The sequence below is a fragment of the Hylobates moloch genome, unplaced genomic scaffold, assembly GCF_009828535.3.
Source record: "Hylobates moloch isolate HMO894 unplaced genomic scaffold, HMol_V3 SCAFFOLD_15, whole genome shotgun sequence".
Lineage (NCBI taxonomy): Eukaryota > Metazoa > Chordata > Mammalia > Primates > Hylobatidae > Hylobates > Hylobates moloch.
Genome location: NW_026652290.1, coordinates 74,829,670 through 74,850,726, shown reverse-complemented (window position 1 = coordinate 74,850,726; position 21,057 = coordinate 74,829,670). Strand labels below are relative to the sequence as shown.

The 21,057-nt window shown below is 35.3% G+C and overlaps 1 protein-coding gene across 24 annotated transcripts in view; it reads right to left on the bottom strand.

Annotated features, from left to right (window-relative positions):
• Window positions 1-21,057, bottom strand: part of NRXN1 (neurexin 1) — a 1,136,507-nt gene that overhangs the window by 166,989 nt on the left and 948,461 nt on the right. For all 24 annotated transcript variants that reach the window (XM_058429190.1, XM_032178109.2, XM_058429196.1 and 21 more), the window contains one exon: window positions 5,403-5,574. In XM_058429190.1, the coding sequence (XP_058285173.1) occupies window positions 5,403-5,574 (172 nt within the window). The remainder of the gene's footprint in view (window positions 1-5,402; window positions 5,575-21,057) is intronic.

Genomic DNA, 21,057 nt, shown 5'->3' with positions numbered 1-21,057 from the left:
AGTTTTTACTCTGCCACTAATGAGCATTGTGATCTTGAGCAAATCAGTTGGTCTCTTCAAGGTTCCATTTTGTTGTTTGATAAACGAAGGAGCTGGAATAGAAGAACGTTGAAGTTCCTTCCCTCCTTCAAACGCGATGATCATGTGAGGTAGATTTCTTTAATTACATGATACTTTGAAAACTTAAATTAAACAAATATTTAAAAATCATTAAATTAACCAACACTTCAGTACCAACCCTGCAATCTCTAAATAATAGAGTGACTTAAATAAATAATAAATTATTGATGACTTGAATTAAAAATAAACTAATCTTAGATTAACCTACACTAAAGGTTTGGAATTTAGGGTAATAACATGACTTCCTGAGCCCTGAAATATTTTACCAGCTTTCATGGATGAAAACAGAGTTAAGGTTTAGATCTAATACTCATAAGCTCTTCCAGACAAATTGCACGATCATGAGAAAAGATTTACCCCATCTCTATGGAGTCTTAGAGCGTTTCTCTTTTTCTCTCAGATCCTCTTATCCCTAAAGGATCTCTTTATCTTACCACTCCAGACCACCATTTTCTATTTTCCTTAAACTTAACAGCAATCAAACTCGGCATTTTGAAAGTTAATGCATTTTATCTGACACGTTTAGGTTTTCTGGATCCTCCTTATCTCCCAATCAGACTAATCTGTCGGCAAACAGGAATAATGTCTTTGACTTCTTTGTTCCTTCCTACAACTGGTTTCCATTTCATTGGTACCTAGTGCCGTCTGGTGACACACAGCAGCATTAGAACATTGAATAATTGCTGGTTAAAAGAGAGAGAGGGGGGAGAGGCAGAGAAGAATGAGAGAGAGAGAGAGAGAGAGAGCGAGCCTAAAATGCCGGCATGCCTCTCCTTCTATTAAGTTGTTCATTAGGTTTTACAGTGTATTTTGCATTCATCCTGTTTATTTTCTCACATTCTACTTTAGTACTTTATCTTTTGATACCTGGATTGGTTAGTAGTTTCCTAAATAGTTTGTCTGTCTCTATCATTTCCTGCTAATCCTTCCTAAATGAATCCATGCTTGAAAAGACCTAAATCTAATTTACTATTGAGTTCACAGTCTTGCTACACCACTCACTTCAAAATGGTCTCTTCTTCCTTGGAACGAGTTTTCCTTTTATATCTTATTCAGAAATTAGCCAAATATGATATGATAACTCTAGCACTTTCTCACATTTTATATTTCTAATCTTGAACATTTTTTGCCTATCTCTGTAACCAGACTGTAAATTTAGTATGTTCCTTTTATGTAGTATATATCCTTTAAATATTTGTTGATTTAATATGTTGAGTATAAAATGAACATTTGACCTTGTGTAGAGTGTAAAAGAAATCTTTTGACACACTGTGATAGGAAAACAAATTCAAAAGTTTATTATCAAAGATAACTGTGATTTATCTGAAGCAATCTTTAGTCTGGGTAAGAAAGACGATGTTAGGCTTTGTGAATTAATGTTATGAGAAAAGAAAGTCTATTTTTGTGGAGAGAGAAAATTTTGCTGCATAACTGTAATTAGGGACAAATCAGAGATTAATGATGCATTATATTCTAGAGTTTTAACTGATAAGCACCAAGAAATGGCTTTCTCAACTTTAAGTGGTTTGTAAAATATTATCTCTGTACTTTGCTGTATACACAGAAAATAATGGATACTAGGTCTGCTATTCAGAAAATTCAATATTTATTCTAAAATGTAAATTGTTGAGTTACAGGAAGATTTCATATACTCAAAAAGATCATAAAATCTACCTCTACTAATTAGTTTCTCTGTGAAAGCCTTCCAGGCAATTACAGGGCAGTACCATTGGTCAATGCTTTGGTTGCTTTTCATTAAAGGTATAGTGTTGCTACCAGATGAATTGCTTCATATAAAAGCACTTACCACAAAGATCTATAATGGAGGTTAAGTGCTATACTAATTACTAATTTCAATCCTTATTACCTATATTTTGCAGTACAGGCACTTTAAAGGAACCACATATAGTCTGCTGGTTCCCGCTTCTCTGATTATAAGATTTGGTGGTAAAAGCTTTAATCTAGCTGTTCTTCTAATAAGAATAACCCCAAAAATTAATAAAAAGAGCCATATCACAAACTGACATAAAATACATATACTAGACTTTGCTACTGAACTCGTATTTACAATCACTGTGTCATAAAAACTTTAATCGAGGTGACACACTCTTCAAAATTTGTATTCAGCCATTATGGCACCATTGCAGATGAAGCTCCAAGAGAAAAAGGTATTTGAAATTTTCATGGCTTATTCCCTACCTCAGCATCACACTGAGATGAACACAGAGCAGATGATTAATAAAACATCTGATGACAATGGTGACTCCCCTGAGTTCTTTATATATTGATCATTAACTTTTTATATGTATATATTGAAATTCTTCATATGTGCTTTATTTTCTTGAGGACTGAATCTGTGTTTTTCCTTGCGTATATCCTTCAGAATAATTGCAAGTTTGCCCACTCTTGGTTTATTTATATTTTCTAAAATACATCTTGGTAAAAGGGCATTTAAAATCTCTGATTAAATGTTGAAAGTTTTATCTGAAATAACTATATGTAAAGATTGCTTCTTATTACGATACTGCTCTTTTCTATTTTTAAACATCTTTTACATTGTGTTTCTTATTCTGAACAATTATTTAATTGGCAAATAAGGTACTACGTATGTTAAACAAATATTAATGTAGAAAAAGACGTACAAATATTTTTTTCAAATAATTAATAAGTACTGCCTCAATCTCAGCTACCAGATTCAAATTGGACATTAGTCTGCTACAAGAACACAGGAACCATATCTTTTTTGAACTATATTCAGTACACGGTATCTGGTATGTGCACAATCAAATAAAATATAGTAAAATTGGGGCATATAGAAATTTTTGAAAACATGAAATATTTACTAAAATGCAATGATGTTTGGCTAATATATCCTATATTTATTTTCTATCATCTATGCTTGGGTAAAGCATCCTGTATTTCTCTTTTACAGATACATTATGGATATTAATAAAGTCCAAGTATAGATATTTTAACTTAGCTTAAACCAGAATCTCCCAAACTAATTTGAGCATGGGAGCTTAACCCAGAATTTCCCAAACTATTGGGACTTTCCCTTTCTCACCATAAGTAGTAATAAGCTCTAGGTAAAGATACCAGTTTGGAAATTGCTGATAAAGTGTTAAAAGTTACTAAATGAAGAAATTTTAAAGAATTAACTATGAACACAAAACCATGCCTCAAGAGGCGAATGCCACACTGCAATAGTAACAGGATTTATCATTTTGCACATTCAGGTCCACTGTTCACAGCTGACAACATCCCATGAGCAAAGCCTAGACCTTACCCTACTATATATTTTCATGGCATCCAGTGTGATGACTTTCTCTCAGCAAATAGGCAGTGATTAATCCATATTTTAGGAAAATTACCAATACACCTTTCTGTAATTTTATTAAGGTTTTAGCTATTACTTTTAAAAGCACATTTTTTTTAGGCTGGGCATGGTGGCTCATGCCTGTAATCCCAGCACTTTGGGAGGCTGAGGCAGGAGGATCACTTAAGGTCAGGTGTTCAAGACCAGCATGAGCAACATAGCGAGACCCCCCCATCTCTACAAAAAAAATTTAAAAATTAGCCAGGCATGGAGGTCTGCACCTGTAGTCCTAGCTACTAGAGAGGCCGAGGAAGGAGGATCCTGTGAGCCCAGGAGTTTCAGGTTACAGTGAGCTATGACTTTGCCACTACATTCCAGTCTGGGCAAAAGAGTGAGACCTTGTTTCAAAAAAAAGAAAGTTAAATTGATAAAATAAAGAATAAAAATTGAAACTGCACATTTATACTAGGATTTCAGATAATGCAATAATCTCAGATTAGCAGGGGCTATGTAACATTGCATGCATATTAAGTTACTTGGCTTTCAAACCTTCCATTACTTCACCTTATTGTATATGGTTCACATAATTGTAGTGTAAAATTCTGGTCATCCCCAAGACATCAATTCAGCAAATATTTATTGAGTGCCTACTATTTGCCAGTATTATAACAGGCACTGGACATATTAATTTCCTTGCTTCCTAACTTTGTCATAGAGCAGTTTTTTATTACATTTAATTAAGCAAATATTGCCACGGTACTAGGCTTATGGAATAGGTTTGAACTAGGGTTTGAAGATTTAGAATTCTATAAACCAGAAAAGGTCCAGAAGGGTACTACAGACATTTCATTTCACGACTGTGAGTCAGTACTTGGGATATTTGATATCAATTGAATACATTGGCTATGTCATTAAATTACTTCTTTCAAGAACCAAATAAGTCTGATAGAGGAATTAAAATATATATTTTGATTATTATTTTTATTGGGTAAAATAGAAATGTATTTTTATACTTTTTCTTTATGCTGTGTTATAAATTGTGTGCTTTGCAAAAAACACAGGTCTATGTAAAAGAGGAAGAGAGAAATGGGACTGATGCTTTTAGTAACCTATTTTATACTAAAATATAGAGACGATAATGATTGGAGTAAAATACCTTTATACTTTTAATTTATATTTTACTTAAAAAGCATATTTGTTTTAAAATTGAGGATATATACAACCACAAATAACACTGTTTAAAATTTCTGATCTACCACCTTTGTTTCAATAACATAATACTGATAAAACTCATTCACAATAAGCAAGATAACTTTTATTTTATCAATAATGGCTTGACATTTATTTTATAGACTTAAAATGAGTAGTGCTAGTGTCAAAGAATCCTCATGAAACTCCATGGTTATATGAAAGTGAAACCAAACTTCTTTTATGTACATGTTGTTATAACTGCTGATTTATGCTACTATTGTTTTCTCACTAGTTCTCTACTTATCTCGTGGGATCCCTACACTTTAATGTGTTTCAGCCTTGCACTACCATCTGAGGAAGGGTTAGGTCTTATTTTCTTTCAGAAAAAAAAAAAAAGGGTTATAATATTCTTTCCCTTAGTTTTAAATTTTAACTTTGTTACTTTTGACAAAGCCTTTCCTTTGTTTAAATGCAAGGATCCAGTAAAAAGAGCTTTGATATGTTGCGCTTTTTAAGTGTGCATTTTTCTGATTTCATTGATGTCCTGAATTTTGAAAACGATAACGTACACCTTCATGTTCTCCTATAAAATGGCATTTGTACACTGTAGCAAGAACAGTTTAGGACAGCATTACATTCACATGACTCTAAAGTCCAATAAATAGTTGATGGTTTCTCAGAAAACCACAATTTGGTGAAACGGACACAAAACAGTGCTTTTTCTTCCAGTTTGTTTTTCATAAAATCTTCCCCCGATACATATTCACTTGCTTACCTGCAGGGTAGCGCTCGATCACTGGCCAGCTGTCCACCTGTAACGTGGCATTGCCACCACTCCTCGTGAAACGAACTACATGGTATTTCCCATCATTAATGATTGCATTGGACTCTTCAATGGCGATGTCATCCGTCCCAACATTAAACTTAACTCCAATTTTTCCCTGGTGCTGTAAGAGAGGAGGGGAAACAACAGTTGTATTAAGTCGACTAGTCACCATTTAATAAAGATTACATACAAGGTATTGTTTTAAAATGTGCTTTGGAAAACAGCTGCTTTCCTCCAATTTTACTTCTGAAAACCTACATGTAGTAGAAGCAAGATTCTTGACATTTGGGTAAATTTAAGACATCTCTTTCGTGGATAATTGATATTCCAAAAGGCACACTTTCAAGGGAATTGAACTGCCTTCTTCCCAGAGGTTGTCACAGAGAAGGTGCACAGCTGCCTGCACAAAGGACATCCTTTCATGTCCTTTAGCACAGCCCCTTTAATTCACTCTCCCCATTTCACAAGAAAAACGGGGCTCCAAATTCTTACTTTTAATAACTGGTGAAATCAGAGCAATGATGTCTGTTTAGAGCCCATTGACAAATACTCACAATATAGGAAATCATTCTAAAGGGTATGGGGCATTTAATGAGTGCAGTCCCTTAGTATTCACAAAACCATCAAATACTAAGAGCTTGAAAGTTATTCAATGTTTTTATTTTATTGATGATGAAACATCAACATTCTGTTGATGATAACACAGGAAGGTACAAGACTTGTTCAAGGACACATAACTTAATAGAGACATACTAAAACTAAAATTCAGTTCCCTTATTCTTATCTAAGCTAAGTTGAAGCAAAGATACTGTTATCCAAAATGAACACCCTCTTCACTTCTTCATATGCAAAGCCTCATTATGAATCATTCTAACTCTAAAGTTGTTGCTGTTAACTTTAGAATTTCATAATATAAGGTGGCAAAGAGAAACATGTGCTATGTCCTCTGCCTCTGAGAAGCATTCTCTAACAGGACTGTCAACTCTACCATGAATTCAGTTGATTTTTAAAGCATGTGGGTTTGCCCTTAATGAGTCGCACAGAATACCTGTACTGTAGGCCCTTGTCAGAACACATAACCTCAAACTGTCTGTGGTTCACCCTTCATCAAACCTCAGTTGAGAGAAATGACACAGAGGAAGAAGGGTTTAAAGTATACACAGTCCATCCTTTCCTGTAGAAGTTTTAAATCAGAATGTTAGAAACCTGAAGATTTGGGCCACATTCTCTTGACTCTTTGTGGGGTTCTCATCATTATTTGAAATAGGCAGCAGGAGTATGGCATCAGCTTACACTGAGAATCCTTATGGAAAATCTTTTTCAAAATTGTATTAATCAAAGGAAAATATTTGAGGATGTTATTTTGCAGTATTGCTCATTATCTCCTTCATGTAGAGATCCTAAATGTTTCTGTTGGTTTTTTTCCCCCCTGGGTTCTTATCGTACATAAAGATCTCTTTCTTATAAGTTAGCATGCTTACATTTTTTTTGTTTTGATTTGCTTTAGGCTTGACGGATGATTTAACTTTCTAAAAAATCACATTTTAACACTATATACATGTTTGTTAAATAAAGATAACTTATTATGTCTCTTAAATGAGATTCTTTAAAATTTTTCTGTAGAGTTATATCACATCTGTTAAAAATGTATGTACTAAATTAATTACTGAAAATGAGCAAAAAGTAATTCTGTTAAAATAAGAAAATAATGCATGTTTACAAAAAGGTCTGAGCTAAAAAAAATCTTTAAAAAAAATCTCCATAGGTCTTTGAATAACGTTTGAATTTTCATTGGACTTTTGCTGTTTGTTTATTAGTTGAATCAGCCTACACAATACTAAAATGCCTTACAATGAGATGTATTTAAAAGTAAGGGTCATGAGAAATATGGTGGAAAATAATAAGTGCAGGGGAAAATATATACTACAGTCTCTGCAGCTATTAAAATTACCCAGCCAGAAGTGATGGCACACATGTATAATCCCAGCAGTTTGGGAGGCCAAGGTGAAGAGGATTGTTCAAGCCCAGGAGTTGGAGACCAGCCTGGGAAACATAGCAAGATCTCGTCTCTACCATTAAAAAAAAAAAAAAAAAAAAGCTGGGCATGGTGGCACACACCTGTATTCCCAACTACTCAGGAGGCTGAGGTAGGAAGATCACTTGAGCCCAGGAGGTTGAGGCTGCAGTGAGCCATGATTGTGCACTGAACTCCTGCCTGGTTGACAGAGTAAGACCCTGTCTCGAAATAAGTAAATATTTTAAAAATTACCCTATCTAAATGGACCCTGAGTTTCCTAACAACCAAACACACACGTAGGGCTCTACGCATTTTATAACTACTAACTCTGGTATTCTTCATAACAGTTCCATGAGGGAGATGCTATTTTATCTTCATTTTTAAGATGAGAAAATTAAGGCACAGGGTGATTAAGCAATTTGGCTAAGGTCGCACAGCTGGAAAGAGAAAAGCTATGGTTCAGATCTACACAGTCAGGCTCTGGAGTCTGGTCCTTGATCATTACACTAGGCTGAGTTTAGGACTGTTGTGCCATCCTATAGCTGTAGCTAACAGATTTGGTAAATCTAGCTGTTTTTACTACCTGTTTTATCTCTCCTGCTAGAGTAGCACCACTAAGGGGCCTTGTATTGTTCTTTGAAGTTAGTAGACATGTATCAATCCATGTATGCTTAAAATAATTTTGGAATAATTGCAAGCAACTGATATGTGGATATAATAGAATATTAAAATGATTCTTTTTGTTTTAGTTTCAGCTGAGATGTTAACACGATAAGATAATAAGTCAAAAGCAGATTACTGTTTCCATCTTACAAAATAAAGTATAAAGTTAATTAAGCCAGTCTTGCAAAGGAGAACACTGAGAACTGCTTTGAGGGTCCTGAATTAATTACCTACTTCCAGTCCATCAAAATGCAGAAAAAGGCAAGGGGAGATTAACAATTGGAAGAGAATTTTTGGAGACAGTTGAGATGTGATGTGATTTCCACATACTGCAGGGTGGAAGTTTACTTTTCCCTATCTCAAGTGCAGGAGAAAGGGACATTAGTGGAACATCTAAGAAAATTTGATATGTGTCTTCTGGGAGTTGGTGGGTGGCAGTGGTCAAGGTAGTGAGCAAACTAGTATTTGACTATACCTGAGAAATCTTCAAGGGAAGAGACTGTGGCTGGCTGATGCCTAGTGGCCAAGCAAAGAGAAATTGAGGTACCAGGAGCCACTTGTGCATTAGGGTTTGTTAGGACAAAGGACACTTGTGGACCCTAGGTTAGAGTCTGTGTAGAATTGTATTGTATCCTGTTTAGCAGGGTTACTAAAGGGATTGGGCTGACTGGAGAAGAAAACTCAGAAAAGAAAAGAAAAAAAAAAGAACTTGGAGTTAGTGTGATAGATGACCAGAGGCTGAGGTGGGAATCCTAAATGACCATCTGAAGGAAGTGCATTTACTACCTCAATGGAATTGCAGGTAAATTCTAATAATGGGGTTAAGGTCTCTAAAGAAGCAAATGCTTCCGAAAAGTGCCTTCTTAAGAACTTTAAGTACAGGCTAAGCTCAACTAGATGGCTAAAATAATATTAGCCAAGTAAGGTCATTTCTGCCCTTTCTGTCTTCTTTCTTCTCCTGCTTCATCCCTGGAGGAAAAGAGAGGGAGAGGAATAGTGAAAGCCATGGAAACAATCGTGTTCCTCCCGGTGCAAGTGGGGGCTCCACTGTCGCTGAAGCAGCGATAACGAAGAGGCTTTAACTGACTTCTGTTACTACAGAGGAGTAAGCTGATTTTACTTTTTATGTCTAAAAATGAACAGATGACCTTTTTACTATCCAAGAGGGAGCAAAGCACTGTTGAGACTCCCTGTGGACTTCTCTGGTGGTTAGAAAGAAATATTTTTACAGAACAAGTTAAAATTCTTGTTACAGCTTAGGAAGCAGCTCTTTCAACACAACAAGTACAAGAAGATATCTGTTACTCTAGAGTTGCCCATTGTTTTAGGGTCTCATCTATTATAGACCTGGTTCTTATCTAGGATAGACTGGAAAAAATTCTTGAAGTTTCCTAGTTGTTATGATAGGTAGGCCATAAGAGCCTATTTTCATCAGAGTATTAATTATTAAGAAGGTCTAGATTCAGTGAACAGAAGCATTGCAATGTTAAAGGTGAAAAATGCACTAAACTCTGAAATAAGTCCCTTTAACTTAACCTTAAAACTTTCTGCAATATGAAATGCAAAATGCTCATTTTCTAGGTGCAGAAATCTCCAGATTTCATAGGATTTGGTTTTTTGCAACACAATAAAATAAACAAATTATAAACAATGAGCATCCGTGATGCTTGGAGAACATTTGACTTTCATTTTTTAAAATATTTATATGTATATTTTTTATTATACTTTAATTTCTAGGGTACATGTGCACAACGTGCAGGCTTGTTACATACGTATACATGTGCCATGTTGGTGTGCTGCACCCATTAACTCGTCATTTACATTAGGTATATCTCCTAATGCTATCCCTCCTCCCTCCCCCCACCCCACAACAGGCCCTGGTGTGTGATGTTCCCCTTCCTGTGTCCAAGTGTTCTCATATCATTTGACTTTTAAATGATGCCCATCTCTTCTTGGATATGTTCAGTTGTTGCCTCAACTTCAAATGTCTTTGACATCTCATGGATTTAAACTCTAGAGTTAGCTAGAATGGAACTGAAGGCTATCAAAGTAAGGGTTCAAACAACAGGCCAGACCCTAATTCAGACATTATCTACTTCACCCCAAGTTGCATCAGGCTTTGAAAAACAATTTAATTATAAGCGAACGCCAAAGAGTTTTCCCTAAAAACAATAAATTTAAAATACACATAAAGCACAAAATACTAATATCAAGCATATTTATAAGATCGGTATTTACTATTTCATTCAGAAACTATAGACATTCTTACAACACAACCATTGTTGTGCATTAAACATGGTGCCACTTGCTAGAAACTTCAAGGGCCTTCCCAGTGTCATATTTAATGATGTTTCCCTTTAACTTGGTTTAATAATATAATCTTTATTCAGAAATAAGCTTTTGTAAAAAAATCAATAATTACCTTTGTCACTGTTTATTTAATGAATCCATAGAAAGTCTTCATTAAATAATAAATGCCTCGTAACTGATATTCTTATAATAGATTTTTGAAATTATGATTTGAGCCAGTTATCTATTTCAAGGAATATACAGTACAGAGAGATCAGTACATGTCCAGTGAAATGACTTCTGGTTTTGCTAATGCAATATTCATGAAAATTTGCCAAGACAATCATATTTAATCCCAGAGAATAAGAGTTTGAAATGAATTCTTTTAAATTGTAATTATCTATTGGCAAGAAAGTTTAGCAAGTTTTATTGTTTATATACTTTAAATGACTTGCTATCATATAAACATGAAATGGTTGTTTTGTAAGAATGTCTATAGTTTCTGAATGAAATAGTAAATACCGATCTTATAAATATGCTTGATATTAGTATTTTGTGCTTTATGTGTATTTTAAATTTATTGTTTTCAGGGAAAACTCTTTGGTGATCACTTATAATTAAATTGTTTTTCAAAGCCTGATGCAACTTGGGGTGAAGTAGATGATGTCTGAATTAGGGTCTGGCCTGTTGTTTGAACCCTTACTTTGATAGCCTTCAGTTCCATTCTAGCTAACTCTAAAGTTTAAATCCATGAGATGTCAAAGACATTTGAAGTTGAGGCAACAACTGAACATATCCAAGAAGAGATGGGCATCATTTAAAAGTCAATGAAATAACACATGCACTTGTAAGTTTTATGTTTTAACTAAGATTAAGATTTAATGGTGTAATCAATATCTTGGATATACTTCAAGCAAGATGTCTGCATGTTACAGATGCATATATAATATGTGCCTATGACATAGATAAAGCAGAATACACATAAGGAAAGATTTCAATCTACATGTGGCAATATAGACATGTTATACAAGATTTTAGTGCACTGTTTCCCCTCACCCCATTCTTGGATTGTTATATAGAAATGTTTGGCTCAACTATGCTCAGGAACAGAAACCAGTAACAAATAAAAATGTCTCTCTCTGTGTCTGTTTACTATACTCCTAGAGAGGAGGACCAAACATTGTGAACAAGTGTGCAACTCAGGAGGGCATGTAGATTAGTAGGGAGCCCTGTTTACGTTCTGTAAACTTCTGTCATGCACCATAGTACAGTCCAGTACTCCAGGGCCCCACTTTGGACAGAACTCAACAATGTCTTTAATTGCTCTCTCCATGCTTGTACTCATTTCAGAATACAGAAAGACACCCATAGTCCAAATCTACATTGTTGATTGAAACCAGAGTTGGGTGAATGGAATGTTTTGCTTCTCCAGAGACTAATCCTCACCAGGGAGCAAAGGTTTTAAGGCATGAAGGGGAGTCTGGAGCCTAGAGTCACAGTTGTTGGAGTATGCAACACTGCAGACAGTATCAGAGAGCCATCTGTTATCTCACCTAAAAACAAACACACTCAGATAATTGCTAATTTAGCCCAAATACTTTTTTTTTTGAGATGGAGTTCCACTCTTATTGCCCAGGCTGGAGTGCAATGGCGTGATCTCAGCTCTCTGCAACCTTTGCTTCCTGGGTTCAACTGATTCTCCTGCCTCAGCCTCCAAAGTAGCCGGGATTACAGGTGCATGCCACCACGCCCAGCTAATACTGTATTTTTGGTAGAGGCAGGGTTTCTCCATGTTGGTCAGGCTGGTCTCGAAATCCTGACCTCAGGTGATCCACCCACCTTGGCCTCTCAAAGTGCTGGGATTACAGGTGTGAGCCACTGCCCCCGGCCACCCAAATGCATTTCTAAGTGAATTACTTAGAGGCCCTCTTGGCTGGTAGAGACTCTGTTTACCAATCTAGAAGGCCTATAATGGAAGAAGTGGTTTTAATCTAGTTGTTTTAACCTGGGACTGAGATATACATGCCATCCTCTAACCCCCAAAAAGCAATACTACCACATCAAAAACAAGAAGTTCCTGCTGCCCTGTCTCCTATTTTCTCCATTAAATAGCGTCTGTTTAAAATTCATTCAGGTAACTAATAAAAAGTATGTAATATGCACCCAGCATTTTGCTACTACTGGGAGGAGAATAAAAACAGGTAAAGTCTGTTTTCTGCTCCTGGGAAAACTTTCAATCAAACTGGGAAGGTAAATCGTGCATGCAAATACTCATACCCACAGAATAGTTGAGGGAGTGGCCGGGAGAAGCACAGGTGCATTGGGGGAAGCATCTGAAGGATCTCAGGAAGCCTCAAACTGCCATGGGAGCAAACCAGCATTTGGACAGCTCTAACACTACAAGCAGGTTCTAATGCAACACCCAGGGACACAGAAGTTATGTTCTCTCTACCTTCTATCTCTCCTTTCAGGCCCCACATACCAGACTACTCACTGTGTGCCAGGCATTGAGCTCTATACAGTGTATCTCATCTAAAGCTCCGAGCAGACCTGAAAGGTAAGTGCCATTGTCTCTGTCTTCTTGGAAACTTTAATCTTGCTGAAATCACTCAGCCAATAAGTATGGGTACTGAAATATCACCAAGTTGGTGGGGCATTCTAAAACTGAAAAATGTCAGTTGTGTCAGTGTTCCAGGAAAATGTCTTGAAACTAAGGCATCCTTAGAGGACTGAGTCAAGAGGAGGGTTACTACAGGGTGCATGGCTTTGTTTGTTTTTGGTTTTAGTTTCTTTTTTTTTTTGGCTAGTTACATTTTGTAGCACTACACAATAAGGAATCAGAAGTGGGCAAGATATGTGGGCAATACCACCTCAGAAACATCTCATTTAGGAGTAATACATTTTTTAAAAACAGCCTTTTCATTTCCCCATCAAATCTTCATTAAGGATAGTGTATCTTTTCTAATATGTCTGCATCCTACAGGATGCTGTAGCTCCTTCAATGAGACTATATCTTGGCAGTGATATTAACTTCCTGGAGCCTTAAATTTATCTCTTGGTCCTAAGAATGTCTAATAAAATTTTGTAAGCCTGTGCCAGTCCTCCTCCACACACTGCCTTAGGTGTTAGTTTTTATATGCCCATTTCAACCCCTCAAACATATTAAAAACAACTTTAGGGTAGGAAAAAAGCTGGTGTATTCCTCATTGTATGTATCCTTCATAGCACTTCTCAGAATACCTTTACTTTTGCAAATTTCCAATATTCTTTCACATCGATTTTCTTTTTTTTAAATTGAGATATAATTCACATATCATAACATTTGCCCCTTTAAAGTATATGATTCAGTGGTTTTAGTATATTCACAAGGTTGTGCAACCATCACCGTTATTTAATTTCAGAACATTTGCATCATGCTCCAATTTTCTTTTGATGAGATAATGCATACAAAATTCTTAGCACATTTAATGGCTACACAGTTCCTGTTAGCTATTAGCATTATTATTATTGCTACAATTATTATTGTTATTCATCCCTTTGAAAAACAATGTTTAGCTTCAGTGTAGTTTGATGGAAGTTAATTAAAATATTGCTTGAATTACATAGACATTTCGGTTTTGCTAGAAGATACATTTTTAATGTTTACAATTTTTGAAGCAGGGTATCTATTTTGTAAATGGGAAAGCTAAAGCTCAGAAAGGCTGAGACTTGGCCAAAGTCAGACCATCTATCTATGACTTGGATCAAGAGAGGATATTCTAAAATCTAGCTGTGCTCAACTTTAAGATAAGTGGTTCTCCCATTGATTATGCTGAGGCAGAGCATGCTTGATTAGACAACATCCATGTGCCCTCCCATCTCAATATGGTTCTAGGGAAATCCTAAATGTAACGCAAAGCAGTTCTCACGGAAAAAACTTAGACAGATATTACTAGTTGAGTTTTTTGAAACACATTGAAGGTACCTAAGTTTGAATTTGAGTCTCTCTTAGATTTCCTTCAAAATTTAAAAAATAGATAAACTCTAAGATTTTATTATGTTTTTAAATCAGAGATTCTCCAATTTAGGAGGAGAAAGAGGACTTTGCATTAGGTTGAAGTATCAGTAATCTGTGAAGCCTTTTGTGAACCATGTATGTTTCTTCCCAAGAAAGTATAATCTCTGATGGAAGGGCTTGTCATTATTGGGAAGAGCCCCTGCCTTGTCAGGTATGTAGGATTTAGTGGTGGTAAACTGAGAAAAAGGATGGACAGATCTTGAGCTCCAGTGATAACATCAAAACACTTCAGTGCTTCTATTTTCCTCACTGTCTCTCCTTAGATGAAATTAAATAAAAAATCAAAACAATGTCAAGATGTATTTAGTCCACTAAGTGACTGGCTGCTGGATCTCTGAATGGGGTAATAATCTTGATATTGGTATTTTAATATATTCTCCATTTTGTTTCACTAATTAAGCCAATACTGGATTATTCTTTACACAGTATTTGAGAGGACATTCTCAAACCATTATGAAGTTCTCCAGTGTGGCCATGGGCACAGACACATCATCAAGCCTTTTCATGGTATTTCCCCCTTCCAAATAGCATACGTTTGCATGATATCATGATAGCTGTAGAATAAAATAAAGCTACCTTAGCCTCTTGTGAATCAGTCATCTCACTGAGATAATTAATTCTGTATCTCCATCCACTGAGACAACAACTACTATGAAGTTGAAATAGTTGCCTTTAAATGTGTCCTTATGTGTAAAGAATGTCTTTTATTATTTTTCTCCCTGAGTAATCAATGAGCAGAAATCAAATAGAACAAGAAACAGGCATTGACTTGGTGGCCTATGTAACCTTCTTAATTTTTCACAGGTAATACTTTCCATTTGCATAGTTAGCCTAGTGGTCTGGCATCATAACAAATTCTTTAGGTTGCTGCATGAAAATCTCAGCGTCACACTGAATTAAATTAAGCCTTTTCCAAACTGTAATGAGCTGATCAGATGTGGATTACTTGTTTTTGTTCTTTTTTTTATATTTAAAAATTATTGTTGCTTTAAAGACCCTTGTTGGAATGTTAAATTACTTTTTCTTGTACAGTCACATTGTACAGTAATTCAGGAAACTATGAGCAATAAACATTGTGTTTCAGGTGCTAATTAAAACCACAATCTTTGTTTATTCTGCATCTGCCTGAATCCTTGTCTTTGGGCCATTGCACTCTTTGATATTACCTCCGCCAGGAACTGAACAGGGAAGGGGCCTTCTATCAATTCTATTAATTGTTGACATTTTTTTGTGTAAAAAAGGTTTTCCTATAAAAGAGCTTTCGGATTATTTGTGGATTTCATTTACTTGTTATGTCCCAGGATTATCATTTTCCAGGAGACCTGACTATATAATTACAATCTAACTCTAATGTTCCAAATTTCCATAGCACAAAGCCCAACATTTTTCAGACAAATAGACAGAACATCCTCGGATTATAATTTTAGTCCTCTGCATGGCAAATGTAACCTTAGTAACTCGGTTATAAGTAAAACAAAATGAACCTTTGTATTTTAGAAAATCCTTAAAAGACGTGAAAACATATCAAGAGATTAATGTAATTATTTTCAGTGCTTCCATTGATATAACCTATAAGCTACATACAGTAAACTGGGAATGGAAAGATCAGTTTGGAAGGAACATTATTTTTTTAAATTCTATTTGTGAATCATGACTTGCAACCTAAAAACAACAGTGAGGAAATGTTTTCAAGTGTGTTTGATGGACTGACTTCCTAATGATGCTATGTTAGTTTTCACAAGCCTCAAGAAGAGCCCTACCTTGAAATGCATCCCAAGAGAAAAACTGACAGTGCTAACTTTTTCCTTTTCTTTTTCCCTTTCTTATTGACTTCTAGTCCAGGACTAGCTGTCTGACATCCTTAGGAAAAAAGTGTGTGCATATGGGCATAGAAATGCATTTACCAATGAATATTTTCTAAAGAATCAGCAAAGCTCTGTTATCCCTGAAGTGATAAGTAACAATTCCTACAGCCATCAAAAATAAATCTATGTTCATGTGTGTGATTTTGGCACAACAGAGGATAATATGGAATCTCTAAGGCTGAAATTCCTAATGATTATGACTTTTTTCATCTTCACAAAACAGTAATACCACCACAAGAATGAAGTAACACAGAAAAATATTTATCAAGTGTCTTTTAGCTGCAGTGAATTTTGTAAAACACCATACCACTCATCCCATGACTCAAAATTGATAAAATGTATGTTGCTGGTTATATTTATATACATTTATTTTCCTCAATTGCATGGTTTTCTGGCATAAATGACACTAAAATTTTGGAACTACCATAACACACGAAGTTTAGTATTCACCAATATTTATGTACTTATTCAAAAACCACAGACTTTTTACTATACTCCTGGCAATCTGTTAAGTTCTGGATAAATATGGTTAACAAACCAGATGGTGCTGCTGTCATTATGAAGCTTAAGTCTCACATTATTCATTATACATTAAAACTTACTGTAGCATATACAGCATGCTAAGTTTCAAGAAGGCAAAGAGTAAGGACAGCATGAGAGGAACTGAATAATAAAGCAAAGCTTCCTTGAGAAGCTGAAGATGAGAAGAAATCAATAACGAACATTTAGCATTTTCCAGGCAGAGAAAACAGCATGTGCACATGGCCCAGGGAGGGATTGTACAAAGACACATCCTTTTATGAACAAATGCAGATACAGATATAAACATATGGACTCTTTATAGCTATTAAGATGTGCAAATTATATATGAACATGTACAGGTATTATTCAAAATATTTGTATAAGATATAAAACTAGGTTACGGAATAATGCATAACAACAGTAAAATATATCATTTGCATAAATAGAGCAATTGAAAAATAGACGGTGAAGCACATTTAAAAAATTTTCCAATCGGAGAACAGAAAATTGAATATATGTAGAACCTAACAGTATGCAACTTGACATTCATCTAATTGTTTATTCCTAAGTGTCATTCATCAATGTGCTTTATGAAATGCAATACATAAAAGACTTCCTGAATCAACAGGGACTCACATCTTTTTCAAAAGTCACTTACTTCTACAATGTCAAAAAAGATTCATCATTCTACGCTCATATTTCTAAACTAATGTAACATGTTTAGTTTCTTTGTGTGGTGGAATGCCTTGTTAACTTATTTATCCAGAGAGCCCTTTTACCTGTAGTAAAGAGTTATCCATAAAATTTCTGCCTTAAAAGTTATGTTTGAAATCACTTGACCAGTTTTTCAAGTACCCTCCTCAAATTAGTAGAAGAATGCAAAGTTTTCACCCTTGACCGTTTCACCTTCCTGTTCACTCAGAAGAGCAGATGAACAGGGTTCAATGCATGTGTCCTAAAATGCAGTCTTCCAGGCAGTCAACCAATCACTTCAAATGAGAGGAAGGATTCTTTAACCAATTCTACTTCCAGAAAAATTTTAAATAAATGAAGTTAAATGAGCATTTGCCCTGAAATTTGGCCAGGAATTTTGAAGCCAAAAACACATGAAGTGCCAAATTCAAATAACTCATGGACGTTTTGAACTTGAGATAAAAGTTCACTTGTAACTTCTCCAGAGCAGTAACCACTGGAGGCTCTTTGAGGTCATCCCTTCCCATTGTTTGCCTGGAAGAGCAAGAGAGTATTTTGAAGAGAGTTGTGAATGTTTAGCTCAGCAAAGACAGCCCAAGGAATAAATACCTGGAGCAATGTCAACTTTGCAGCCATTGACCAAACAAACAAACAAACAAACACACTTTCTCTCCCCCTTTCTTACTGTTCCATCACACTAGCGTTTCATTTCCATAAATGTCTCATGTTCTGACCCATCTCGGGCCCATTGCTCTTCCTTCTGCCTGGTTAGCTGTTTCCTTGCTTTCCCCATCCCAAAATAATTGATATCCTATATTGTTTGGAGGTAATTTTGAGAACTTAAGGATAGATTTGGGCATTGAATCTGCTGAATAAGGGATAGTGTTTGTGAAATATCATTTCGTGAAGCAAAAACTCATTAGTGGTCATCTACTGGAGTACAAAAGACATCTACTTAAAAGTCTGAGCTGACAGTAGTTGAAAAGCAAGAGACACAGCAGAAGGCCATGTCTCTTCTGATTAGCAGAATTATTTGGTGGACTCTGATTATTTCTGATAAATCTTTAAGTACTAAATATCACAGCAAGATTAATATACTGTTGTGACCTTACATTCAATTTATACACTTCCCTTCCCAAACATGTCCACTGTTTTAAAATAAACATGAACTAAACCTAATAGAGAAGGTAAAAATGCACTGAGAGATTAATCAGAAACATCATTCTAAGGCCAAGTGGAAACCATATCTAACTTATTCAGTGTTTGGTAATATCAGTGTCAGAGTTCTGAAATGAGCATGGATATTCCAGAAGGGCAGGATTTGGCAGCAGATATGTGATGATGATAATGATGATGATAGCCATCCTTCTTGCCATGTGTCTGCACTCCTTCTAAGCACTTTACAGGCAATAATACATACGAATATATATGATTATTTTCATTTAAATGATGAGGAAGCTGAGCCTCAAAAGCTTGTCCTAAACCACTTGGCTAATAAATATCAGAGCTGTGATTTTTCAAGCAGTCCAATTCCAGATTTTGTGCGCTAAACTATACCATTGCTCCTCTGAGGAAGTCCAACATGTTTACAAGAAGTTGCAGTTTGTTTAGCTGTGATATTAATAAGCCTCTTTGAAAAAGACAGATACTAACATCCTCGCCATTGTATATATCAAGTAAAATATCAAGTACTTTTCAGACCTCCACTCCTTTAATTCTCACAATAACTCATTTTGCCAGCCTAACAATCTCTATGTTGAGGATGTTTAAAACTCAACGCAAGTAGGTACTTTTCTGAAGTCACACAGCTAAAAACATCAATCTAGTTACACTCAATCCAGGTCTATCTGTTTCCAAACTAAGAGCTTTCAACCACATCATGCTACTCCTTCTGCAGAGTCTTCAAGATCCCTTGGAAGTAGTAGAGGCCAGATGAGAGTATCCTGGGGCTCTAGACGCTTACCATTTTAGGAGGTTTGTATACTGCTAAGTTTTCCAAGACGGGGGTGGACAGACACAGCAATTCCTCTTTCATGGGCACTAAATTAGTCCAGTTGTTTAGAACTGCTAGTAAGTGAAATATTAATCTCCATTAGGGCCAGTGCAGACTGTGTCATACTTCAAGAGCCAGAAATGGAAGTACTATCTTTTAGGTTTAATTGAGATTCTGGAGTGTCAGCCTATTTTCAGAGTCTGTAAGAGAGAAACACTCAGAGAAACAGCCAGTGTCTTTCCTCTACCCAACCCCTTTCCACCTTGTTTATATCCCGTTTTTCTCTAGTATGTTTTTTGTTTATAGCTAAAAGATTTATTTAAATCATATTTAGCATTGCTTGCTATTTTGAAAGATGTGCCTCAAGCTTCCAAACAAATCCAAAAGAATACATAATCATCAAAACAAGGTTACTCATGGAGTTTTCTACTAAATAACATTTGTGACTGAAATAGGCAAGGAAATGAGAGATTTAGTTGTAGTTTCCCAAAGGTAATAAACCTAATATTTAAAAAGAAATAGTAATAACTTACCAGCAGCTCAGGTGTTCCACATGTCATGATCAATAACCAAGTAAATATAGATCTGAATTTTGTAGCCACTTCGGTTGTATCAAAAAAGCCACTGCATAGTACTATTACATACATATTTTATATGGTTTCGAAGAACCATATAAACCACCATTAACTATTCCTTTTATCATAATAATAAAAATAATAGGTAGAGTTGCTGATATATAAAATATGAATTGATCCATTAGAAGTAATTTTCTACTACAATTTTTCAACTTTCTTAGTCAATTTCAGATTATGATTAGAAAGGTTAATGTTAGTCTTGTTTCTCTCCCATTTAACCCCTCTCTTAAAAATATAATGACCACTTCTTAGACCCTTTTCTACTCTCCTTCCATGTATATTTCAAGTTTTCTACTTATAATCTGTAATTATTTAAATTGATTTATTTTTATCTTAGTTACTTGAAATCAACCTCTACATCATTACAATCTTTTCTTTCTCCCCAAGCCTATAAGCATTGGTCTAGCATTTAATGATAACTTTTAATTTGGGATGATTCTATCCAAGATGCTGCCCCAGAATGACAGTTTTATGAATGCTTAATGCAAGGAATCATAAAGCTTATACCAGTGCTGCCCTGAAAAATTAACCAAAAAACTCCCAAAACTCTTACTCCTCAATCAAAGAATATGCTTTGGTGTGAACAAAAGAGAGAAGAATATTTAATATCAGCTTTGGTTGCACTGCAATTAGTAATTAACAAGTAATAACCTATGATTAGTTCACAAAATCCAACAAATACACTTAATGACAGGTGAATAAGAGATGTGGGAAACATTTAAGTTAGGGCCAAGATGAACAAATGTGAACCTAGCACAATTTGGTTTGGTAACATTAAGCTTTTGATAAGCTTTCCTAGTCAAAATTAAATTATTCCATATTACTTTGAAGTAATTATAATACAATTTTCTACTTTAATTAATTATATCA